This window comes from Typha latifolia, chromosome 5 (genome assembly GCF_019914945.1).
Source record: "Typha latifolia isolate L0001 chromosome 5, TyphaL0001v2, whole genome shotgun sequence".
Lineage (NCBI taxonomy): Eukaryota > Viridiplantae > Streptophyta > Magnoliopsida > Poales > Typhaceae > Typha > Typha latifolia.
Genome location: NC_133090.1, coordinates 9726103 through 9753128, shown reverse-complemented (window position 1 = coordinate 9753128; position 27026 = coordinate 9726103). Strand labels below are relative to the sequence as shown.

The 27026-nt window shown below is 35.7% G+C and overlaps 1 protein-coding gene across 1 annotated transcript; it reads left to right on the top strand.

Annotated features, from left to right (window-relative positions):
- On the top strand, positions 1-25050 carry LOC140788968 (uncharacterized). Its single transcript, XM_073138526.1, has 12 exons — positions 1-417; positions 8092-8338; positions 10619-10731; positions 10966-11045; positions 11271-11412; positions 11562-11642; positions 12588-12692; positions 20883-21065; positions 21760-21852; positions 24200-24339; positions 24417-24483; positions 24582-25050. Exons 1-12 carry the CDS (start codon positions 25-27, stop codon positions 24699-24701), a joined length of 1764 nt encoding a protein of 587 aa, XP_072994627.1. The 5' UTR covers positions 1-24; the 3' UTR covers positions 24702-25050.
- The last annotated feature ends 1976 nt before the right edge of the window (positions 25051-27026 follow it).

The following is a 27026-nucleotide window of genomic DNA, read 5'->3' as shown; positions in this document are numbered from 1 at the left end:
GCTGTGATAAAATTGTGAAATTTAATGGCTATGATCGACGAGCCACTCTATCCAATTGCTATATTGATAGATGAGTTGAAAAATGAAGATATCCAGCTGCGTCTGAACTCTATCCGGAAACTCTCTACTATTGCACGAGCATTGGGTGAGGAAAGAACAAGAAAAGAACTAATTCCCTTTCTTGGTGAAAACAATGATGACGATGATGAGATACTTCTTGCAATGGCGGAAGAGTTGGGCGTGTTTATTCCATATGTTGGAGGAGTGGAACATGCTCATGTTCTACTTTCTCCCTTGGAGACACTGTGCACTGTAGAAGAAACTTGTGTTAGGGACAAGGCTGTAGAATCGTTGTGTCGAATTGGAGCACAAATGAAGGAAACTGATCTAGTTGACTGGTTTGTCCCTTTGGTAAAGGTGAGAAAAATCATTAGTGTTTTTATGGATGTTTATTTCGTTAAATCTTGATTAATAATTGTAAATAATTTCTCTTTCGAATCCATTTCTTATTTTTGTACCATTAATTTTTTTCTCCAAAAAAGATGTTCAAAACCTTTGGTCTTTAAGGGTCTGTTTGGTTTGAGTCTAAATCTTAAACGTGGCTAGTTGACCCCGTTTCATACTCATAATTTAGGTACCTTGAACTAAGCTAAGAAAATGTGGTGTTTGGCGAAAGTGTAATTATTTTTTTTTGATGTGATGTGAAAAAGTGAAAAATGTTAGTTTTGAAGAGAAATAAGATGATATATAAAATTAATGGACCAAAATGCCCTTTGACTTTGATAATAAATTTTTTAAATATTATTCTTTAATCAATCAAAAGTTTTTAAATTTATTGATTTACGGGCTTGCATTCGGGCTTACATATTTTTTCTTTTTAAAACAATGTATGGTTAATGTTTTTTTTTAAATAATAACATAAGGTTATTGTTTTTGGTTATAAGCCCATGTTAAGGCTATATTATTTGTTTAATATTTTTAAGAAGTTCTTCGTATTGCAAACTTTGTTTAAAAAAAGAAAGTGAGTTATTGCAGGCTTAAAAACTCACAAGACTGCAACCACTCTATAATTTATTGTATACTTAGTTTTAATGTTTTTTTAAGGGAAATGTATTTATTTTGGAAGGAAATTGGAGATAGATGAGAAAAGATTTGAAAATAGAAGTGTAATTATTATTTTAATGTGATATTTGAAAAAGGAAATTTTTTTTTTTTTGGGAAATCGAGTATATGTCATGCAAATAGTACCAAATTATTATTATTAAATTTATAAAATACAAATGCAAGTTTGCTATTTTAAACCCATATTAAACTTATCAGTAAATTATATTAAATAATAAATTTTTAATTTTTCCACCAGTGTGTATGAATATTTTTTCCTAGGTTTTCTTTCTGTTAGCCATTGTGAAAGATATCTTTTTTTATAATAAAAAAAATATGCATTTTTTGGAAGAGAGATGCGAGAGAGAGAAGGAGAGAGAAGAGAGAACATTAACAAGACATAAAAATAATAGATATAAGTCATTTCAAGAGTAAATTTAGAATCTATTTGAATTCAAATTAGATTTTCTTTTTCTCTCCCTCTATTGTGGAGCGAACTTGGTTAGGGATAGAATTGATTAAATTAGTTTATTTTTAAAGAGTATGTTTGGTTTAGGGTTTTTTTTTCTTTCCTTAAGTGGTTAGTCTAATTGGGAAACTCTATAGGTAATAATACTTGAGTTTGGCAAGCAACAAATTATTTTCTTTTCTTTATTTTCTCTCTCAAGTCAATTGAACTACCTAGGGGGCTATGGTTTGTCGATTTCTTATCTATTTGTCTATTTAACTACTATGGTATTGCTTGATAGGATTTGTTGGGTCAGAGTCTATTAATTAGTATTAGAGTTTTGTGGCCGGTTGATAAAAAATAAATTATTCAACTTGCCACAAGGTCATGGAAGATGCCAAAGACACTGGCGATGTCGGTTGAAGGCTGTCTCAATGCGCATTGTGGAGACACTGGCTAGTCTGGAAGGAAGGTCGGCTGCTGCTCCTCCTAGGGCAGTTGAGGCATTTAGATTGGGAGAGTTTAGCCTTGTATTACTCATTTAGACTTTTTGAAGTTCTTGCGGGAAGATCATCTTAGTTGGATATTTAAGGTGAAGCAATTTTTTGCCTACTAAGGAACACAGCCAGTAGAGTCGGTTAGGCTTGCTGCGCTCGATCTATAAGATGAGGTCCTGCAATAGTTCCAGTGGTTTAAATAAAATGAACTTGTTAGCAAACTGGCCGGAGTTTACTCTTTGGTTGACATCAAGGTTAGGCCATCTGAATATGATCCTTTTTATGAAGTCTTGAAAAAAATGTAGAGTGAATATCAAAATGACTTCGAGAAACTGGCCTCAAGAGTTTTCGCATAGCTGAAGCCCACACTATTAGGATGCTTCATCAGAGGGCTATTGGAGGAGATACAAATGGAAGTAAAACCCTTCAAGCCTTAGACTATAACTCATGCCATGGACTAAGCACGCAAGCACGAGGATCAATTGGCAAAGGTGAGGCAGTCTAACCACGTTGACTGCAAGAATAAACCCGATGCTGCCGCGATTAGCATTAACCCAGAGCGGATGCTAATAGAGGGCTCAACCGTAGACATGGTATAGCCTGCAGCTCCGTTGAGTAATGATTTTCAATGTTTGACTTATGAGCAAATGTGGGAGGGATGGAAAAAAGTTTGTGTTTTAATTGCGATGAGAGGTTTGTTGTTGGACACTAATGCAGAGGAGAACAATTATTTGTCCTCATAGCTGAATCAGACTTTGATAACGCAGCGGATAGGAAGATGATCGAGGCCACCTTAGAAGACATGATGGGACCACCGAAGATTACCTTGCATGCCTTACCCGGGCGTGTGATGCCGCAAACTTTACAGATCACAGGGTCTTTGGAAGGAATATCGATATCGATGCTGATTGACAAATACTCATAACTTTGTTAGTAAGTCGATCATTCGAAAGCTTCGGTATAAGATATAGCTTGCTACCCTGTTTTTGTTTGGTGGCTCAAAGAAATAGACTAGAATGCAAGGAGATCTATCATGATGCAAATGTCCGATTGTAGGACTATCATTTTCTTGTCAATAGTGACGGCAAAATTTGGAATTGGTCATCTTTGACTACAGAAGTAATAATGGAATTCGAGATGACGAGAAAAAAGTACTTGTTAAAAATTGGCTCAAATTTAGTTTCAGCAAAAAATTCAGCAAGTATCAGCATTTCTGTGCCGCACGTTCGAACGGGCCCTAGAGGCGTTCGAACGCGGGCTCCAGACAGAGAGTAGTCTGTGATGCAGGCGTTCGAACGGCCCCAACCGCGTTCGAACGCGAGCCAACCCGAGAGCAACTGTTTCTCCAGGCGTTTGAATGGGGCTTTGGCGTTCGAATGCCAGTCTGCATTTGCACTAGCGCATTCGAACGCGCCCAGCGGGCGTTCGAACGCCCCTTTGTTTCTGCTGCTTTGATATGGGCGTGTTCGAACGCGCCCCCAAGGGCGTTCGAACGCGATGCGGAAAAACCCAATCTGAACCGGCCCTATAAATAGAAATATTGGGTTTTAGGGTTTTGTGTGGGCATTTTGCAAGAGAGAAAAGCTTGTAGGGGAGAGCCACCATTGTTTAGAGAGAGATTAGAGTTGTAATCTCTTTGTATTTGAGGATTTGCATAGTGGATTGAAGATTACTCCGCCCGTGGATGTAGGTACATCGCCAAACCACATAAATCGTGTCTCTCCCTCTTTTCTCTTTATGATTTGCATTGATTTGGTGTTCATATTTGTGATTACTTTGGGTATTTGAAGTTCTCTACAACTAGTATCTTGCATTTGGAGTTCTCACATGATATTGATATTAGCTTTGCTAATATTTGGTTTGCCCCAAATTATTGCTATTCTATTTGAATTTATTTGATGGTGAAGGGTTTTGCTTCCGCTTCCCTCACCCATTTGAGTATTTGCACAACACTTGTTGCAATGGAATTTAGGGGGCGAGCCTTTAGATATGGAGTGTGGACTCGATGCAATAGATGATGAGCCATGGAGCGGGGGCTTTCTTGATGATGATGATGGAGATGACTCCAAGCGAGTCACTAATTGTCGCGTGGAACTTGTGGGATATGAGATGGGCAGTTCAAACGCTACATAGTACAATTGACAGATGGAGAGTTTGTTGGAGGATTGGATCGGTGGCGTACCATCTGTGTTTTTTGAAGAGAATCACCTATTCATTGTTGTTTCAGTGTCCTAGCTAAACAAGAAGCATTGGTCCATTGGGAAGGATTGCTGTCTGAGGATGCTATGTAGGAGGATTTTGAGGATTGGAGCTGCAATTTCTACATCTAAACCTTGAGGACAAGGTTCGTTACTCCATTCCAGTTCACTTATTAGAAGAGGCAACATCAGAAGAGAATGCAGAATGGACGGAACGAGCGTACTTTCAGTCAGGCATTCAAATACCCAACGGACTATCTAAATGCCTGGATGGATTTACGCTCCATTCAAACAATTGCAGGATATTTTGACAAAGAGCAAAGTTCACTGATGTGTTTGAATGCCTTTCCTACTGTTTGAATGCCTGACAATTAGATTGTTGATTAAATTAGTTTACTTTTTAAGAGTTTGTTTGGTTTATGGTTTGTTTTCTTTTCTTAAGTAGTCAATTCTATTGGGAGACTATTACAGGCTGTTTTACTTGAGTTTGGCAAACAATAAGTGTTTTCTTTTCTTTCTCTTCTCTTTCATGTTGGTCGAACGAATTTATATATCGAATATATAATAAATTTAGTAGAGTATTAGCCCCTATTTGTTTTGGGTTTAGGGACCCTAAACTAGTTTAGTAACCAAACACTAAAATAACTTTATTTTTCTTAATCAAGTTCAGTCCTCAATAAATAATTAAATAATAATATATAAATCTTATTATTCTTTTAAGTGATTTCAATTTTACCCTTGACGTGACTTACATCTATCAGTGTCTTGTCAATCATATCTTTTTTCTCTTTTCTCCTCTCTTTCCTTTCTTTCCTCTTTTTCGAAATACCTTAGAAATAAAATAAAAATTACAGGAAGATAGTGTAAATAATTTGAGCAGATCAAATATAATTATTTTTAAATATTTTTACTAAAAATATCGTTTAATGTAGGTTTAATAAAAAATTATATAAAATAAAAGTAACTCGTCGGTTATTAAAAAGGGTGTAAAAACATTGTTTTGTAGGCTTAAAAATAAACTTGGAAGGTTAAGGTTAACTAAATTGGTCGATTTGCGACCTTAGAAGGTAGCAAAGGCTAGTTAACTTGCTTACAAAAGAAGCCAGCAAACATCGTTTTGCGGGCTTAAAAATAAAATTGCAGGCATATGGGAAAAAATTGCTATTATAAATTAACCGTACACATCCAACAATTGTGTAATAAATATCACGTGATGTTTATTTAAAAAAAAATTAAAAAAATCGTGATGAGTCACTTCTCTAACATTTGCAGGCTTATATGTTATATATTTGTAGACTTAGTTGGATTATTTGTTGGCTTAGAATGTGAAGTTTGCAAATAAGAAGAATAAGTCCGTATACTAAGACTTGTCAAATCATGTCTAATCTCATCATCATTGTCCTCTCTCCTCTCTCAGTAAAGAAAATGGAGAGAGAACAATTCCATTTGTGGGCTTAATCGCAAGAATTGTGTTCCGTTTGCGGGCTTAATCGCAAGACATATTTAGTTTGCAGACTAAATTTGCGGGCTTAATCGCTCCTAATGTGTTCAGTTTGTGGATTTGATTTGCGGGCTTATATAAAAGATGCAAGGCAGCAAATATATCTCCCATGTTCATTTAAGCCAGCAAATTGTTATCATAGACATCATATAAGCCTGCAAATAATTTGAAAATTACACTTAAGCCCACAAATGACTATTATAGACACCACATATTCATTTTAAGCCTGCAAATATATCTCCCATATTTATTTAAGCCTGCAAATTATACTTAAGCCGGCAAATATATCTCCCATATTTATTTAAGCCTACAAATTACACTTAAGCCCGCAAATAATTGGAAAATTACACTTAAGCCTGCAAATAACTATTATAGACACCATATATTATTCATACATTATAATAATGACTACCATCATTACATGAGAAGGGTAATTTTGTCCATTAAATTTATATCTCATCCATTTCCTTCCAAAACTAACACTTTTTCACCTTTTCACATAACATCATAAATAATAAATACTCTTAAACTAATTCAGAACCAAACACTAAATTACCCTAAACTATTTTAGGATACCCAAATCAAGACTAAGAAATGAGACTAACTAATCAAGTTTGAAGCTTAATCTCAAACCAAATAGGGCCTTAAAGATTATCTGCACTTGGGTAGAAAGTCCCTATGAAGCTTTACTAGCTAGGGGCTAGGTTTGTTGATTTCTTACCTTTTTGTCCATTAAATTGTAGTGGTATTGCATGATAGGATCTGTGGGGGTCAGAACCTATTAGTTTCTCTGACAAGAAATGTTAGTTATGAGTAAAATATGTACTTGGCATCAAATAAGTGGTTAAATTTGTCTTCTTCAACATCTTCGTAGTATTGTTTCTTTTTAGGAATTTTTACAAATCATACCCTATATTTTACCTATTTTATGATTCACACTCCGACTTCAAGGATTTTATAATCCAACCCCTTATTTATTTTTATAATTCTCATTTAACACCCTGGTGTTATTTTGGCTAACTTCGATCAAATTACTAAAATACTTTCACCATTATCTCTGATTTTCTATATTTCTCCATCTTCCCCACCTACCTCTTCCACCATGGCCGTCACGGTAGCCGTCATTGCAGTTGTCGCCGCCACCACCACCACCACCACCATCACCATCTTTCCTCATCTTCCCCCCTTCCCCTCCTCCCTCCTCCCTCCTCCCTCCTCCCTCCTCCCTCTCCTCCTTTTCTTCTTCTTTTTTGGGAAGAGAAAAAGAAGATGAAGAAGATAAGAGTAATTTAGGTATTTATAAATTATTTTATACAGTATAATGGAATACTTCTTTTTTAGTACCATTTAAGTTAACTTAGGGTGTTAAATGAGAATTATTGGAGAAAAGAAAGGGTCGGGTTATAAAATCCTCAAAGATAAGGTGTGAATCACAAAAGAAACAAAATATAAGATGTGATTTGTAAAAATTCCATCTTTTTAACGTCGGAGAACCAACATGAAAGTAACTAATGAATTATGCGGGGCAATATCTATATACATAAGAAATCGCTTATATTCATGGATAAGTTCATATTAAGTGCACACAAACACACACATATATATTCTTTATTAAATAAACTGTTTATTAAATATATATTCTTTATTAAATAAACTCTTTATTAAATATATAATCTTTATTAAATAAACTCTTTACTAAATATATGTTCTTTATTAATCAAGTTGACATCTAAGCTCAAGTTGACTATAGAGAAGTTGGAAATAGTAAAATAACATAAAAGAAGTTGAGATTTATTCTGACTCGCTGAAATCACACCGAAGGGTTGGCCTCACACCAATCAGAGGAATATCTTAAAAGAAAGAAGAAAGAGAGTTCATCTTTTCGTCATTTCGTGAAAAGAAACTACAGGATATTGAGACTTCTTTAGAGACTCGGGTTCCTAGTTTGACCTCTTAAGAGACCTTACCCTCATATTTAACCATAAGAATTTAAGTTATCTAATTTAACACTCACTTATGAGTTATGAACTGAAATACATTAAATTAAGCCTAAGAATATTTGAAATACTAAATTATGGAAGAAAACATAAAAAATCTAAAGGAATCATGAAAATGGAGAAATACCAAAATAACTTAATTCTATCTTGAGTTAGTCCCAATACAATGCCAAAATCAACTAGTGATGCTCTAATCTAAAAATTTGCATGTGACCTTTATTCTCCTGCAGAACTTTGCTTCCTCAGTTTGTACCTTTTAAAGTTTCTCTGGCTTTCTCATAATATTCTGATTGACCTGGCTTCGTTTATTCTCTCCTTTTTTTCTCATGCTCCAATAATGTGCTTTTAGAGACTAGCAGCTGGTGAATGGTTTACAGCTCGAGTGTCCTCATGTGGCCTTTTCCATATTGCCTATCCAAGTTCACCTGATCAGTTGAAGGCAGAATTAAGATCCATTTATGGCCAGTTGTGCCAAGATGACATGCCAATGGTTAGGAGAGCTGCTGCATCCAGCCTAGGAAAATTCGCTGCTACAGTTGAACCGAGCCATTTGAAAGCAGAGATCATGACAATATTTGAGGATTTAACACAAGATGGTACATATAATGAATATATCTATCTCTAAACCATTTCCTTTCATTGGCATATTTGATCTTTCTTTACTGTTTTTGTTTCTACATTGTTAGTAAGATGGTTTCACCATACGATATTGGTAACTTTTTGTGCTGTTCTGCATTTCATCAATGTTGTCCAGACATTATGATATCTTTAGGGTACTAAAATTTTCTTCTTATTCTATTTTCATTATTTTTGAACTATAATATAGGAATCTGACTCTCTTTCTTGATGAATGATAGAAAAACATAGTAAAACCCCTGGTTTTAGGTAATAGTGTTTTTAGTGTGACACTGGTTTTCTATTGGATGCTAATATTGTATTGTGCACACTCGTAGACTTCTAGACTTCTGTAACTTAATACCATTTGTTGTTTGCTAATTAATCTAATTGACAAATATTTTCATGTATGACTAGTTATTATCTTTTCATCAATATGAGTGATTTGACAACTTAAAAGTATTGGTTTAGGGTTAGGTGTTAAGTCCTAGGAAGATTGTATTGATAATCATTCATCAAGTACAAGGGCACCCAGGTGCGTGACGCATCTAGCATGCCGGCATGTAGATTGGGGTGAGATGATATGCCTAGCCTCTACTCAGTGATCGATAATACGAAAATGGCCCTAAAACTAGCTTTAACTAATAATATGAATATGGCACTAAATGTTTGAATACAATGGAATTAAAAATTGGAAATTCCAATAGTTTGGCAAAGCTTCTATGAAATGATTAGAGAATGTATGATTTAGCATTACAGTTTCCACTTTTCACCAAAATTAACCTAGATCTTTAAGCTTGGAGCCCTCGATGTTCCATCAAAAGGATTGTTCTACTGAATTGCTGATGGCATGGTGCATGTCAGTTAGCCATCAGCACAAATCACACAATACATGTCAATCATGCCAGTCGACATGAGGTGACACGCCTTAATTGTTTGTGCCAGTTTGATAGGGATCATTGTAAACGAGTATTAGTTGAGCAAGAAATGGTCAAAGATGTAATTATATAAAGCTACAGGTACAATTTGTGAAGGTAGATTTTTTACAACGATTGCCATGTCAAAGGCATGAGGTGTGCCGGCCTTAGCTTAGCATGACATCTATGCTTGACACGTTTTGTGCCGAGCCAGTATGGTGCTATTAAACCTTTTAGAGCCTTAAGTTAGGTTTTAGGAGCTAAATTAAAGTTTTGGCATTAGATAGTATAACACACGTAATTTCTTATAGAATGTCGTGGATATACTTGAATCGTACATCAATTGCATTCTAATTTGCTGATTTTCCCCAAAATTTTCAGGTTTAGTAAACTGGGATAATAACTTGGGTTGAAATTTTCCTTTGATTTTCACAACAATACACATTTTTCTGCACAACCTAAATTGGCAAGAATAGATTGCTCCTATCAGAAATTCTTCTATCCCATAATCCTCCAGTGAGAGGTTAAATTTGATTCCAGTGTCATTTTGCAAGAGCTTACATTAGAGATGAGCATGAAAATATTAAATAGAAGGTAATGGTTACAAAATGGTTTTTATCCAGTGTTTAGAATTTTTCTCGGCATCCAATTCAATAGATGATATGGAATATATAAAAAGAGAACAAAACTAATATCTTTTTTTGCAAATTCAAAATTGAATTTTCCTTATATTTTAATATTTGGACTTCTTGCCAACATACGTCTTATTATGTGACTGCATTTCATGGATGATGAAATGAGCATGTAAAAACGATTATTACTTTCAGAAAACTTGAAGAGGCATATAGTTGTGGTCTTGTGGATTTATACATCACGAACTAGCAAATGACAATATCCACAATAAGTGCTTTAATTACTCGAACAATGATTTTACTGTCTCGCAACTAAAACTTTCCTTCTTTTGCCTTGTAATAGTAATTTCTTTCAACTAGATGAATGTGTTAGATTATAGAATTTACAAATTGTCTTTGAGAATGTTGTTGTATTAGAGAAATTGTAAATCATGTAGTTTTGAGCCTCGTGTGCTGAAAGTCGGTCTTCATATTAGAATTCAATTTACCAGATTAAATTTAATTCTTTGTTGGTTGTACTGTCATTTTTCTTCTTGCCGTAATGATGCTTGTTTTGCTGTTGACTATGCCTAGGTATTCCGTGATTCTTATGTTCTCACTGCTGTAATTTGGATTTATTTAACCCAAATGTTTTGCTATGGCCCTTCTATTCACTTTCTTCTGATAATTATATCTCTGGATAGGCAAATCTGTCAGCATTTGTTTGTTTCAGATCAAGATTCAGTGCGCCTTTTGGCTGTTGAGGGTTGTGCAGCACTTGGGAAGTTGTTGGAAACCCAGGACTGTGTAGTGCATATTCTTCCGGTCATTGTCAATTTCTCACAGGTATGCCTGGTACACTTTCTATGATCAAGTTATTTATTCAAAGATTTGGATGGACATATTCTATACCAGTATAATATATTAATATGTTTGATTTGTTGGTGTAGAATTATATTTTTTGAACGCAGTTCTTTGTCCATACATACAGGGTAGATGAAAGAATATTGCTAAAAAGTAAGAAGTATGTTAATATGATATTTCATTGCATGATTGTTATTGATCATGTTCATTTAATAGGATAAATCCTGGCGTGTGCGGTATATGGTTGCAAATCAATTATATGAGCTTTGTGAAGCTGTTGGCCCTGAACCTACAAGGTAATATCTTTTCTAGTCCATTAAGAAATTAAGTATTGTATATATATTTATGTATTTTCTCCAATGTTGTTCTTCTTTTTACTATTGTGACCGGACTAGAATTTTATATTATCAAAAAGGTGCTTGCTTTTTTTCTAAATCCTACATTCTCTACATCTATTTGGCAACAATTTAAGCTTCTACAAATTCTCTTTCTAATTTTTTTGACTTGTTAAAATGTTCAAGGTCGGATTTAGCGCCTGCATATGTTCGTCTTCTTCGTGATAATGAGGCAGAAGTTCGAATAGCAGCTGCAGGAAAGGTGACAAAGTTTTGCCAGATCTTGAGCCCACAACTTGCAATCCAGCTTATTCTTCCATGTGTGAAGGTATCTATGCCAAAAATTTATGCAGTTTTGGATGATATATACATACTGGCTATTGCATCAAGCTAGAAATCATGCTTATGTAGTATGTAGTTCTTTTGTTCTTTCCTCTTGTGAACTTTACTACATTCAACATCATCTATATTCTATAGGAATTGTCGTCAGATTCCTCACAACATGTTCGTTCAGCTTTGGCTTCGGTTATCATGGGCATGGCTCCAGTCCTGGGCAAGGTAAGAGCAATGTTGCATGCTACTTTCCTTACTGAATCAAAAGAATATTGCAGTTCTATTTGCCTATTTGTCTTTATGTGCTTGGTTGTTTTTGAATTTTTTCCCTTTTTTATTATGGATTCTGAAAGATTATGTATATTCGTGGTGAATTTGTGTTGTAGCTTTATAATTTTCTCAGTAGTACTCCTAATAGATCCCTTTGTTCCATGCCATCACATATAGTTTCCATCCTCATGGCATAGAAGATACTTATTCCAGAACTGTTGTCACACTAGTAAACAGCATTTTTCTTTTCCCTAATTGGTTTATTATTACTTACAAGAGATTTTTTCCTGTAGTTCTACTAAACAAAGCAAACTTATGTTCTTTTTATTTAACTAGTTTCTTATGTTTTCTTTTCTTGTCCAAAATCTTGTTGTTAGGCTGAGTTTGTTGGTCACTTTCAGCTTTCAGAACCAATATAATGCATGTACTGTTTTGGCAAAATCATTTAGGAGGTGTTTATTTGTTTGTTTCTCTCCATCTTGTATAATAGTTGCATATACATTTTGTTAAAGATTTATTTTGGGATCTCATAGAATGCATTGAAATTATATGCATAAGGTAAATCCTTTCATATGACTACATCTGCCTTTTCATCCATGAACCTATTAGTCTATCACTGATTTACTGTGCCTAAGTTTATTAGATTTCCATTATTTGCTTACACTTAATAGGAATGCCCTCTTTGTAGCAAATTTTGAGATGGAGCATGGTCTATGCTGGAGAGATATTTCTTGACTATAAGCTTTCTAGTTCAATTATAAGAATAAACTGTTATTTAAGTTCTGGAATATATTAGCGGACCATTAATTTATAACAAAAATCAAAGTGTCTTTATATAATTTTTAGTTATTGTCAGTTTATGGCAGCAAAGCTCACAAAATTTCTGCTTTTCACTTGTAGGAAGCTACTATTGAACAACTTCTTCCGATTTTTCTCTCTTTGTTAAAGGATGAGTTTCCTGATGTTCGACTCAACATAATAAGCAAACTCGATCATGTGAATCAGGTAAGTATTGTATAAATTAACCTTCATTGCAAATGACCTCTTTTATTGATGTATAGCATGGCCTTTCTTACGAATTAGATCTGGACCGATCTGGACGTAAGAAAATTGTAAAAATTTATGTAGTGGTAGCCTCGTGATTAGGATTCTAATAGTTCTGGTTTCATCTGAATCTGACGTCGGGATAAAAAGTTAAAAGTAAAATAGTAGAGGAAGGTTAGAATAGGGTAAATCGGTAAAATAGGGTGGTAGTCGACGGCCGTAAAGTAGGGTAGCTGCTGGAGAAAGATGGTAGCTAGGGTTTCGAAGCACTGGAGATTCTACGGCTACTATCTATTCCGACAAAGATAAAGAAGATCTAACATCTATGTTAAAAGATAAATATAAGATAATAAAATAATTAAACTCCATTCTCATTTCACGATAATTATCAACACATGACCATTTCTATTTATAGAAGTAAAAATTCTATGGACCGATCCACATGTGAATTATTTGATCTATTTGAAATTCAAACAATAAGATAAAGCTAACTAACTTGGCTCGGCTCAGCTTGATTGACTCAACTGACTCGACTCCCGTTGTTGGATCATAACAGCTTTGATACTTTATTTGGACTAATTTTTCTGCTGTTCACGAGCACATGGCATATTAAGGCATTGTTCATTATACTGTGTAAGCAAGAGATCTAGTGCTAAATTTCCATTGGTTATCTTTGTTAGTGAATTGGGTGAGTATCATAAATTATGCTTCATTGCAAATAACCTCTTTTATTAATTAATAATATGGTGTCTCTATAGTTGGAACTAATTTTAGTGCCGTTCACAAGCACCCATATGTGTGCGTATTTAAGATACTGTTTATTATACTAAAAAAGCAGGAAACATCTAGTGATTTCCAATGGTTCTCTTTGTTAGTTCTGCTTTACTTATTTCTTTTTGCCTCTCAAGGAACTGCCGCTTTTCTGAAAATTAACTTCCATCAAAATATGCCTACATTTTACAGGAGTTATGACAACATTTTAGGATTGCCATGAGTTGAAAATATGAGGGAAAAATTATATTATTTTTGTTTTACAAGAGCCTCTATCAGGCTATAAGTAATAATTTACAGAGAAGGAGAAAATAGCAGCTAATAAGAAAAGGAAACCCTATATTTGGGAATCCCTAATTTTCTGTAATCAGATTGCTAAACTCAAGGAAAAAGATATTTACACAATCCCTTATTTTTAAACGACCACCAATCAAGGATTCAATCTCTATTTTCCACACTCCCCCTCAAGATGGTGAGTAGATATCCTTCATTCCCAGCTTGGAAATTAAATCTTGGAATGTAACATTGTTGAGTCTATTTGTAAGGACATCTGCTAGTTGACCTCCGGTAGGAATATAAAGTGTGCAAATTAATCCGCTTTCTAACTTTTCCTTGATGAAATGCCTGCCTATCTCAATGTGCTTAGTCCGGTCATGCTGCACTGGATTGTATGCAATGCTGATTGCAGATTTATTGTCACAGTAGAGTCATATTGATCTCCTCTATTTAATCTTTAGGTCTTCCAGTATGATCTTCATCCACAATAGCTCACATACACCTTGTGCCATTGCTCTAAACTCTGCTTCTGCACTAGATCGTGCTACAACATTTTGTTTTTTGCTTCGCCATGTTACTAAATTTCCTCCACGGAATGTATAGTAATCTGAAATTGACCATCTATCTACTAGAGATCCTGCATAATCAGCATTTGTATAGGCTTCAAGGACTACTTTAGAGTTTCTCTTGAACATTATCCCCTTTCTAGGATTAGAGTTTCTCTTGAACATTATCCCCTTCTCAGGATTAGCTTTCAAGTAGTGACATACATGGTAGACAACCTGAAGATGAATCTCTTTAGGATTGTGCATAAATTGGCTAATGACGCTCACAAGATATGCTATATCTGGCCGAGTGTGAGAAAGATAGATGAGCTTCCCAACTAGTTTTTGATACATCTCCTTATCTACGGCTCGTTCTTTGCCTGATTCTCTAAGTCTGTGATTTGGCTCTATAGGTGTTGCAACTGGCTTGCTTGCGAGCATACCCGTTTCCTTAAGAGATGAGTAACATATTTTTTCTGCGAAATGACGATGCCCTGTTTTAAGTGAGCAATTTCGATCCCCAGAAAATATTTCAATTTCCCCAAATCTTTAATATCGAATTCCTCGATCAAACATTGCTTCAAGATTTGCTTCTCTTCTTTATCATCTCCGGTCACAATTATGTCATCCACATAGACTATTAAGGCCGTGACTCTCCCTGCAGCTGAGTGTTTAATGAAAAGAGTGTGATCTCCCTGACTCTGCTTATATCCAGTAGTTGTCATCACTTTGGTAAATCTCCCAAACCAAACACGAGTTGACTGTTTCAGCCCATACAAGGCCTTCTTTAACTTGCACACTTTGTTTCCTTGTACTCCAAATCCTGGTGGAATACTCATATAAATTTCTTCATCCAAGTCCCCATATAGGAAGGCATTCTTCACATCATACTATTGTAGTTCCCAATTATAGTTAGCCGCCAAGGATAGTATCCTCGCAGTAATCATTTTCACAACTAGAGCGAAATTTTCATGGTAATCAACTCCATATGTCTTTGTGTACCCTTTTGCAACCAACCTTGCCTTGCAATGCTCCAACGATCCATTAGCCTTGTATTTTATAGAGAACACCCACTTACAACCCATCGCCTTTTTCCCATTTGGTAGATCAACTAACTCCCATGTTCCATTCTTTTCCAATGCGTCCATCTCAACTCTCATGGCTTTCCTCCATTCTCCATCAGTCAGATTAGTTGTTTGGAATAGAAATTTCATTCAGACTTGTAAGGAAGCTCCTATGGGTTGGTGAGAATTTTTTGAAAGACACAAAATGGGTAAGAGGATATAAAGGTCGTTTAGTACATTCTCGGGTTCCTTTCCTAATGGCTATAGGCAAATCTTGGTCATTTGTTTCAAGTTCAGGGAGCTGGTTTTCTATAAATGGAAGGTTAGATACCGTTACCTCATTCTCAGAAGATGGATTGGAGATTTGGACTTGCATTGGATCAGGAGTTGGACCTTGCCTTCTCGAGTACATCTTCCTTTTCTCGAACCATATATGATCAAGAGTTCTATTACCTTGTATAGGAGTTAGAATAGGAGACACATGTTGATGCAAATCTAATATGAATGCAATGTTTTGAACTTGCATTGGATCAGGAGCTAGACCTTGCCTTCTCGAGTACATCTTCCTTTTCTCGAACCGTATATGATCAAGAGTTCTATTACCCTGTATAGGGGTCAGAATAGGAGACACATGTTGATGCAAATCTAGTATGAATGCAATGTTTTGAAGAACAATCGACCCAAACAAGTAATTAAAATAAAATATAGTAAGCAATAACTAATAATAAATTAATCAATTAAAAGAATCATTACTAGATGGAAGAAGAGAAAACCATCAGATAAGTCAGTTACTTCCTCAACTCTCAAATAGGTATGTTGACAGTGCAAAGACCTAAAATATGATATAAGGAAAGACTTTAGAGTTTAGGTTTACTAATAAATGGAATAGTAATACTTTTACTTTGAAATCACGTCTTCCTCTTCACGTCCGGGCACCCAAAGATTCTCTTTCACTACTGGAATCTTCTGGACAGCAACAGTAACCAATGAAAAGTAGAGATTGAAGGAGAGAGGTTTAGAGAGGAAGTAGAAGAGATTAGAGAAGAATCTTAAGATAGAGTAGGAGAAAAGGAAAGAGGGAGGGAGACGAAGAAGACTATAGGATAGAAAATAAGAGATTTCAAATAAATCTTACTCAATCCTTTCTTGTTTCTCATGCAATAACCCTTAAGTAAATTAACAACTTTGATTCTAGCTGATTCAAATAGGAATTTATTTTCTAATAGGACTCTAATTGATTATCTTACCTAAATTGACTAACCCAATTTAGGTAATAAATCAATGTGGATATCCCCCACATATAAGCTTACCATAACTATCAATTGAGATTCTAATAGGAATTCATTTTCTAATAGGACTCTAATTGATTAGGTCTTACCTAAATTGACTAGCCCAATTTAGGTAATAAATCAATGCGGACACCCCTTACATATAGGCTTACCATATCTATCAATTGACTAATTCAATTGATCATTTGAATTAAAAATCAACTCAACAAATTAAATGTGAAAATAAGTTGAGCCTAATTAGCTCAATTAGACCAAAATTGGACTCAAGCAACTTTATTTTGGTCAAATTACAAATGATGCCCACATCACATGTTTACTTTGGTTGGACTCAGGTACAAATTGGATTTGAGAGTTTGAAATAGGAGTGAGAGATTGTGAGTGAGACATAGGAGATAAAGATGAAGGAAGGTTGAGAAGGAAAAAATTCTTATCTTCCATAATAGATGACTCCCTCTGAAGATAAGGTTTGGTGAAATAAAGTTTCCTTTATACAAAAGTGACATCAGCTGAGATATAGAGTTTCCTGATCGGTGGATGAAAACACTTGTAACCCTTTTGTGTGGATGAGTATCCGAATATGTGAGTAAATAAATATCCGATATCCGTATTCGAATCCGAATCCAAAAATTATATCCGACCTGTATCCGAATCCGTATCTAGGATTTTTTCAAAAAATCTATCTATTTCCGGATCTGTATCTGAATCGAATAAACATTTTAAATCTGAATTCGACCGAATCGAGTCGGATAGCGGGTCGGGTCGGAGTTAATCCAACCTGTTTTCACCCCTATCAACACGTGATAGTTGTTCTTTGGTAAGACTCCTCTTGTTTTCTCTCGAGGCTGCAAGTGCTGAACCATCACTTGGTTAGTTGGTTGTGACTCAAGCATAATTCCTGTTCGACTCTCCTCTGCTCGAATCAGCGAAATCACTTCATTAAGTGATGGGACCTCTTCTTTGCCGAGAATTTGAACTCTAACTTGATCAAATTCAGAATCCAGCAAGGAAATCATAAACCCTATCTTTTTCAATGAAGTTTTTGATAATTACAGCGCACTTGTTGCATTTCAAATCAATTACCCTATAATAATCTAATTCTTGCCACTGATTTTGCAAGAAATTAGCATAGTCGGTCACAGACCTGTTCCTTGTCTTGTGGAAGCTGTCTTTGTCTTGATCTCATAAACCTGCGCCGCATCTCAAGCTTTGAATATGTCTGGTAGAGGGCATCCCAAATGGCCTTCGCATTTGGCAAGAACATGCACGTATCACTGATCTTTGGTGTCATGGAATTTCACAGTCATGACATCACCATAGAATCCTCCTCATCCCATGCATCAACTCCCACATCTCCCTTCTTTGGTCCTGTCCCCAATAGATGGCTCAGTTTCCATTTTCCTTCCAGAAAAGTTCGAACCAACTGAGACCACTTCAAGTAGTTCCGTCCATTAAGCCGGTAAGCTGGTTGAATATTCTGCAATTCGCCTATGGAGCACTGAGCCTGTTCCTCATGTTGTTGGGATGGAGGGGTTGAAGAGATTATTTTTGACATTTTGAAACACTTGGTTATGAAGGCTCACAGAAAAGAAGTTTGATGACGAGAATAGGCTAAGCAGATTGCCAAGAAAGAAGACTGCAATGAAGGCAAGTCTTAAGAAATATGGCTATGAAGGCTGGGAGAAAACAGAATTTATCCCAGAGAAAATAGAAAACATGCCTTGCAACTCTGATACCAAGTTGAAAATATGAGGGAACAATTATATTATTTTTGTTTTACAAGAGCCTCTATGAGGCTATAACTAATACTTTACAAAGAAGGAGAAAATAGCAGCTAACAAGAAAAGGAAACCCTATATTTGGGAATCCCTAATTTTTTGTAATCAGTTTGCTAAATTTAAGGAAAAAGATATTTACACAATCCCTTATTTTTAAATGACCACCAATCAAGGGATTCAATCTCTATTTTCCAGACCATGTAGTTATTGAAGGTTGCTTAGGTTTAAAGTGTTGTTTGTGCATGCGAATTTAACACATGCTACTTGTATCAATTTATCAACCAGTTTCACCTGTCATAAACAGCAAATTTCACATGTTGCTTTTCCTGTGTTCGCCATGTTTTCACAAACTTTATGATTTCTGCGAAGGTCTTAAGTATCAGTCTTTGTTTTAACTTTTAACTGGTCACTGTGACATTTACTCGGTTTCAGTAATTTAGGCTGTCATTTTGGTTTGTGCCAGCAGGTCTTGGAAATTAGTGGAAGGATCAGAGAAAATATGGACGATTGGAATAAACTTGCAGTAATGGAGTATAAAATTTTCTGATATACTAAAAGATGTTCTGAACTAAAAGAAAAAAAAGAAGAAATAGCAAGGAAATGCTGTTTTTTGTCCTTTTTGATTCTTTATATATTCATTATCATTAAAACAAAAGGAACTTTGTGAACAACCCTTTCTTTACCATATTTTGGAAAACATCAATGCAATCCTATTGCACTTTTTTCCTATTATTTCTGCTATGAACTGTAGCTTCCAACATTTTTTTCATCTCTCTCTGTTTTTTGTTATTTTCCTCAAACCAATAGTGATTGAGAACAACCAGTTCCTTTTCCTTTCTCCATATAATGTAAACTGAGATCTGATAGAATATTACTTCTCTAGGTGTCACATAAATTGAGATCTGATAGAAGTACAGAATCATTTGGATCCTGAACAAATGAAGCAGCAATTTTTCATTGAAACTGAAAAAGAAGAAATAGTTAGTACTTAATACAACAAATTATGTTCATAATAGTAATAGCTCACCTTAATTTCAAGGGTATAAAATAAGCATGGTTGGCAAAAACTTGCATATGAATATAGGAAACACCTTCAAATTTGACACTAACCTCACAAAACAAGTCACTATTTTCATAATGGCGAATGGTGTTTGGCCGTCAGTATTACAAGTTCCAAAATATGGAGATAGTAGACTAATAACTATTCCCAAACATAATAAACTTGATATAAAGCACATCTGTACAGTAATCATCAGCACAATGTCATCAAGCCTTTTCTCAGTAAGTCTATAGTTCATTTAGTTTTTTTTTTGTTTTGGCCAAGATGTTTTATAGTGCTCAGTAGATTTCACGAGTCATGTGGGGCGTCATGAACTCAAATGTCTTAAGAAAATTTTCTAATTTGATTTCTCTAATCGTTTTGTATTATATAAATCTACATCATAGCTATATAATTAGTTTGTAATTGAATTATTGAATATAAATTACCTAAACAGAAAAGGAAATTTGGACCAATGATGGCTGTGCCATAGGCATGGACCATGCCGACCATCGGCCGGCACGGCACAGCATGTGCCGCGATACTTGCCGGCTGTGCCGTAAGAGAAGAGAAAAAGTAAGTGATAATCACCTTCGCTGTTGTCGTCACTGATCGCCACTCGCCTTCGTTGTCATCGTCGCTAATCATTGCTCGCCTTTGCTCGAGCTTGTGTCGGGTGCCCATAGCTTGACGGAGGAGGAAGAAAGATCGAGAGGGGGGGGGGGGTGGGTGGGGGTGTTAGCACCGATAACCCTCTCTCTCTCTCTCTCTCTCTCTCTCTCTTGATCTTTCTTCCTCCTCCCTTGGGCTAGGACACCCGATGCGAGCTAGGGCGAAGGCAATTGGCGACAGGTAGCTCGACAATGAGGTTGATGGCGAGCGATGAAACTATTAGGAGGTGTGCCGTGCGGCACCCCTCATGCCATGTGCCAATATGCCACCGGCACGGCTATTCATGATTTGACTTACATGCTACATTATGCCATAATTTGCCATGTGCCACTCCACCATTTTCAACCACATTGATACTTCACATTTCATAAGATGAGCTTGTATTCACTAGACAAATTTTAGCACTAATATTCCACATTTCATAATGGAATTGGCTATTAAGATAAGTTTTCCCTCATTCTAGTGGCATTCTCTTTGTGTATAATTTTTCTTTATTATGGTCATAGTAGAATTTAGTTACTACTTTCACTTTTTCTTTTTCTGGAGAATTTTGGTGCCAACATGTCCCTGAAAAATGAGTAGACAAATTCATACACTAGCTATATAGCTTTTCAAAGTTCTAGTAATGAAGTAGAAGGTGGTTAAAAAGTTGTCATCCATTACCTAGGAAAGATTACTCTTTTTTGCCTAATATTGAGCTAATGGTGTATACCTTCTCAGGTTATTGGAATTGATTTGTTGTCCCAATCATTACTACCTGCGATTGTGGAGCTTGCTGAGGATAAACACTGGAGAGTTCGGCTGGCCATAATTGAATATATTCCTTTATTGGCGAGCCAGTTAGGTGTTGGATTTTTTGCTGATAAATTGGGTGCTCTTTGCATGCAGTGGTTGGAAGATAAGGTATGAATATTTCTTCTATGGGTCTAATATAGTTAAGAAGAGTTAATAAAAACCAAGAAGCAATTTGGAGGTATTTTGAATGTATTTCCTTTTGTTCAGTGTAATAACATCATCTTGTCATCAAACTATGCATTGGACATCTTTTCCCTTTCTATTTTCACTGCAAGAATATGCACTTGATCATTACCTATCCACAATGGACTATATCTGATCTGAAGAGCAATAATTTTGGGAACTACGTTGAGGCTTTTCATGTACCTCTCTGGTTTGTGAGGGCAACATTAGTTTTATGTCTTCGTTCGGGTTCCCTAGAGAGAGAGGGTCCTAAGACACCCGGGAAAATGGTTGATTTCCTTTCACTTAGAGCCTCTAAGACGTCCCAGCTGCAGACGTTAAAGTTGGTGGAAACTCATCTCCCACTAAGGAGCTGATGCTTCTATTTATTCTTACACCTATCCTGTTCGCTTCCGAGACTTAAAGAAGAATTTCCACAATTATGTACTTTTGCCAGGCATTATGCATGTCATCAGATAACTTCTGTGCTATGAAGTTGGTTGGGTGGTTCTCAATGAATTTATGGCTCATTTTGGTGATTTATGCTGCCTTGGTAGTTGTTGATAATTTGATTTTAAAAGACAGTTTGGTAGTTTTAAAAGATACCACTGAAAAAACTTAAGTAAGGTTTATTTTTCAGGTTTTCTCAATTCGAGATGCAGCTGCTAATAATTTGAAGCGTCTTGCAGAAGAATTTGGCCCAGAATGGGCAATGCAACATATAGTTCCACAGGTTTGTTTGTATGTTATAACATTATTGTTTTCTCGTTATTCTCTTCCATTTTCTTTGAGAGTTATAGTAAGACTCACTGAAGGCAAGGCTCTCAGGATAGTTGGCATTTTTCTTCATGGCATTGGCTGACTCCATACAATTAGCCATTCCTCCTTTTTTATGTGCCAGTGGATGCCATGCCAACGTAAAGAGCTATTCCTTGATCCTGTCAAATTTTGTCTATCGGACATTTGACTTTATTTTCATGTTGTACTTATTGTTCATCCACACCAATTTATTTAATCAGTACATCAAGGATACTACATTTAAGCTTTAGACTCTACTGCAGTTTCTGTGCAGCAATTGTGCTGGCAGTGAAAAGGCAGTTTTAGTTGAAAATTTGCATGAAGGTAAGCTAGTATGAAGGCTAACACAAGTTTTTGATCTTAGGATGTTACATTCTGTGTTTGGAAGAAGTAGCTGTAATTGAAGTAAATGATAAACATTGAGCTTTGGAGAATGTATATGTGAATATAGTATCCATCTTCATCATACTTGTTTGGGCTTAGATGTCTATTACGTAAAATTTATGCTCAAATTTCATGGGAATTAGAATGACAGATGGGCCAGTCAAAGATAATCAAAAGAAAGAGTTCCTTTCTTCTGCCATTCTTTGTGAGAACAAGGGATTTATTTTTATCTTTGGTTATGAATATTGACATTTTAGGTAGGTGATGATAGTTGATTTTCTAAAATAAAGTCTTGATGAGACTTATGTGGTTTGTGGCATGTTGTGACTTGTAATAATGAATCCAGACTTTATTCATATGTTCCTATTTGTTTTAATATAGTTATAGTAACTTCTTTTGTTGTAATTGCTGCTTTCATTGTGATAGTTGATTTTGTATTCATCAGGGTTATTTGATATAGGCCACCTAAACAGTTTATATATGCTTGATTTTGGCTTAATTTATTTGTTGGATTTTTATGATACCTATTTTTTCTTTTGATCCATGCAAACTAAGAATTAATTTCCCATCCACCTCTTAGTAGAAGATTGGTTGTGGTCTTTTGTAGCAATAGTTATGGTGTATTGGTCAAAAAAGTTTTTTGGGAAGGCTCAAAAGGGTTCTTCCTGTTTTTCTCCCTTGCGTGAAACATTTCAGGGTGGAGTCCCTACCAGAGTTAGTCTGGAGATCTCTCTCTCTCTCTCTCTCATCTCCTCTTTCCTCTCTACTTCTTTCTCTTCTTTCCGTTCTTGCTGTCATCCTATAATTACTGCAGTTCTTAGCAGCACCCCTCTAAATACACTGAAAACCTATCCTATAGTTACTGCAGAAATTCTCAGCTAGTGCAGTAACAGACCAAATTTAATTTTCTGGCCATCTCCTTTGCATCTAAATTCAACGCAATGAAGGAATAGTCCATCCACTATAGAAGCCACTAGCCCTCCAAAGCCCAAAAATTCAAGTTATTTTTGTTGCTTATTTCTCCCCTTTGCTATCATTAACGACAGAGAAAAATGAAAATCAAACTAAGGCACCGATTTGATTCTTGATGGAAATCAAACCTTCAAGGCTAGCCTAATTCTAGTCGCTTTACATTGCATCGTATCTCTAAGTGGTGTTCTATTCCAATCTTGTATAACTGGAAAAGGTTTGGAAGATGATGGCAATGATGATGATACAACAATAACCAATCCTCTAGTCCCAACTATTTGGCGTCGACTATATGGATCCTTTTCCTCCATTCATCTCTATCAAGTGCAAATGTGCTGTCTAATTAAGTGCTTTCATGTATTTCTTACTAATATTTATCACATTTGTTTTGGTCTTCGCCACCCTCCCATGAAATCTTCTATTTGGATGAATTCCTTTCATACTAGTGCACTATTTAGTCAATGTTGGATATGTCCGAAACAATTTTATCTATTTCTCCTATATACGTGCTACCTCAAACTTCGACCTGATATTATCCTTTCTTATTTTATCTTATCTAGTAATGCCACTCGTTTAGTTTAGCATCCTTATCTTGGCAATGCTAAACATTGGAATGTATTGTTTTCTTGCTGCTGAACATTTTTATTCATAGTGTATTGTTGATTTATAGTCATTATATAAATTTTTTTTCAGCTTGAGGATCTATGACGATCAAGCAGCACACTATAGGCATTTCTTTATTTGAGTCCACTTGCTCTAATGGCGATGATATATTTATTATCTCTATATATATTGGGAGAATCTGCCGTTGTTTGTCCTAGTAGAGATACAAAAGCTAAGCTGAGTTGATGACGAAAAGTGTATCAAGATAAAAGACAATTATAATTTAATTGGAACAAGTTGTTGCTGAATTGTTTCTCTTTTTGAAGGTGCTGGAAAAGATCAGTAATCCACATTATTTGCACCGTATGACCATTCTGCAAGCAGTTTCTTTACTAGCTCCAATCCTCGGTGCCGATATCACATGCCAGAAGTTACTGCCTGTGATCATAGCTTCCTCAAAGGACAGGTGAATAAACTCTCTGACCCGAAAAAGAAACTTACGCACCTGTTCAGAATATTACAAATTAACTTTTGACACTGCAGGGTACCCAATATTAAATTCAATGTGGCAAAGGTTTTGCAGTCCCTCATACCCATGCTTGAACAAACTGTAAGTAGTTGATATGTTTAGTTACAATATGATCTCCAATTAGTTCGCTGCGTGATTATTGCAGCTGATACTGATTGCCTCAAATTTTTTTGCTATAGGTGGTTAAAAATACAATTATGCCTTGTTTGGCTGAGCTTATAGAGGATCCAGATGTGGATGTTAGAAACTTTGCCCTTCAAGCACTTCGAGCATGTGATGATGTCATGATGCCAAGCTAAACAAAATTCTAGATCTTTATGAATCAAATTCCTCCGGTGGCTTTCCGTTTGAGCAATGCTGTGCACTTTGTTGATGAAATAGAGTTTCCATCCCTCTCCTAATTGAATGGCGAACTTAAAGACATGCTAATATGTAGGGAAGTAAGTTCCTTGTGAATGTCTTCAGAGTGTAGATTGATGATTTAATATAGTTTTTGGTTTGTTCAACATGACACTTGGAGGGTTCTGAGTTTTGATCTTAAATTTGACAATTTTATTTTTGAAGTGTTATAAGCTTTGGATACTGGGTGATAAATATTAACCATGTAGGGTTGGTAATGTTATATACCTTGTGCTGTTTCTGTGTTCAGTAATTATCCCTAGTAGAAGAATACAGTTATACTTATCCGTTGTGTTTCCAGTTTGTCTCAATCCTTGCTTACAAGGTCTGGATTTGTTTACAGCAATGATCTGATTCAGTGGGAAGATGAAGTATTCGACTATTAATAGCTACCAACTAGCTGACCAAAGATGTAAGCCTCAGTTGACCAAATTCGTTGGATTTTCCATTATCACGTAGATCCAAGATGTAAATGTAGCTTTAATTACTTTTCAAAGGTTTGAATCCGAATGGTATCGAATAAGTTTCTACTTCTTTCGTACATAATCTTAATTGGGGTTTACCCCAATCATTCTTGAAAAAAAAAAAAAAAATTTGTAGCCTTAGTTGCAACTTGATTACAAGCTTAATTAGGGGTGTCAAATATTTGAGGTTTAAACGAGCACAAATTAAGAGGAAAAATAGTTTAGAAGTTCTCTCAGTAGAACAAATTTGGATTGAACTAAATCAAAAACCTAGAAAGCTTTTTTTTTTTTAAACAAAAAGGTAAATATATTAATTAAGACCCACGATTACAATCAGCTTGCTAATATTAACTGTCAAAAGCTACAAAAGTTATGTTGGAAAGTGTCCTGTGTTACTCAGCCAATCATTAGCTTCACAAAGTATACGTGTGATTTTACATTAGAAGAAATGTTTAGTAAGAAAGAAAATTTCATCTATTATTTTTTTGATGGGCCTTCTAGTGTCGTGAACCCTACTGAGAGTGTTGGCAAGCAAAAGAGAGTCTGTTTCTACCAATTGGTAAGGTTAGTCATTTATTTGACAATCGAGAAAGTTTTCACACATAGCCAAGCTTCGGCTTCAATGGTAGAGATGAATTTTTTATACCAAGACGCTGCAATTAAAGGGGATCCATTAGGCCACTAGGCCACAAAACTGACACCGCTAGTTTCAGAGGCTCTTGTGAAGGAGCTATCAGTGTTTACTTTTATCCACCCAAGTGGAGGAGATTCCCATCTGATTAAAATAACATAGGGTGTTTGCTTGATGGTACTAGTATACAACTATTCAAAATATTCATGAGAGACATAGGGCTAGTTCCCAAACCTTAGAAGGGCTATCCCTGATGTTATTGAAAACTAAATTATTCATCCACTTTCATATTAGCCAATGCACAATACATATCAAGGAGAGAAAGGGAGTCTTTTGCTTCACAAGAAGGGAGATACTCACGACTAAACAAGCTCCCAATTCCCATAGATGTACTTGATTTGGACAAGATCTCAAAGTTGGGTGGCAAAATTATAACTATAGAAAAGATGAGCGATAGATTCTTCATCGAACCCATAGATGGGGCAGGTTGCAACTGGAACAGTAAGCATCCACAAGCTCTTATATGATTCGGAGACTATTATGGATGACTTGGGGAGAGGAGTGTATAATTGATATTTTAAAATCTATAGCTTCCTAGTAGATCAAAATTCTACCCGCAGCTCCAGTCCTTGACACGAAAAGACAATCCCATAGCGATCTGAGCCTACAAATAACACAAGATTCAAATGTGTAAGTGTGGGTTTCCGAAAAAAAAAAAAACAATATCAGAGTTCTTGTTGTTGATGCCTTTGTAGTTCTAGTATAAGGGACGCTTTATTTTCACCATCTAGGAGAAGCAATCCAGCTTTACTGAAGCAGTCTTTCGATTGAGTACTTGAAGAAGTGTCACCCTTTTATTTTCATCACCATGCTGCCTTTTGAAGCCACTCTTCTGCTTATAAGAGTTGAGGATGGCCCCAACCTTGACAAGCGAGCGTGCCTTTAAACAATGATGTCTTTGCCATAGGCACGGATCGTGCCAACCATTGACCGACATGGCACAACACGTGCCTGTAAGAAGAGAGAAAAAAAGTAAGGGATACTCACCTTCGCCTTCATAGTCGCCGTCGCCTGAGCTTCATTGGGTGCCCTAGCCTAAGAGAGAAGAAAGATAGAGAGAGAGAGAGAGA

Coding starts and splice junctions, on each gene's coding strand:
- LOC140788968 (XM_073138526.1), top strand. CDS start 25: ATGGCTATGATCGACGAGCCACTCTATCCAATTGCTATATTGATAGAT. Junction 21,066..21,759: donor TGCAGTGGTTGGAAGATAAG/GTATGAATATTT, acceptor TTTATTTTTCAG/GTTTTCTCAATTCGAGATGC. Junction 21,853..24,199: donor TGCAACATATAGTTCCACAG/GTTTGTTTGTAT, acceptor CTCTTTTTGAAG/GTGCTGGAAAAGATCAGTAA.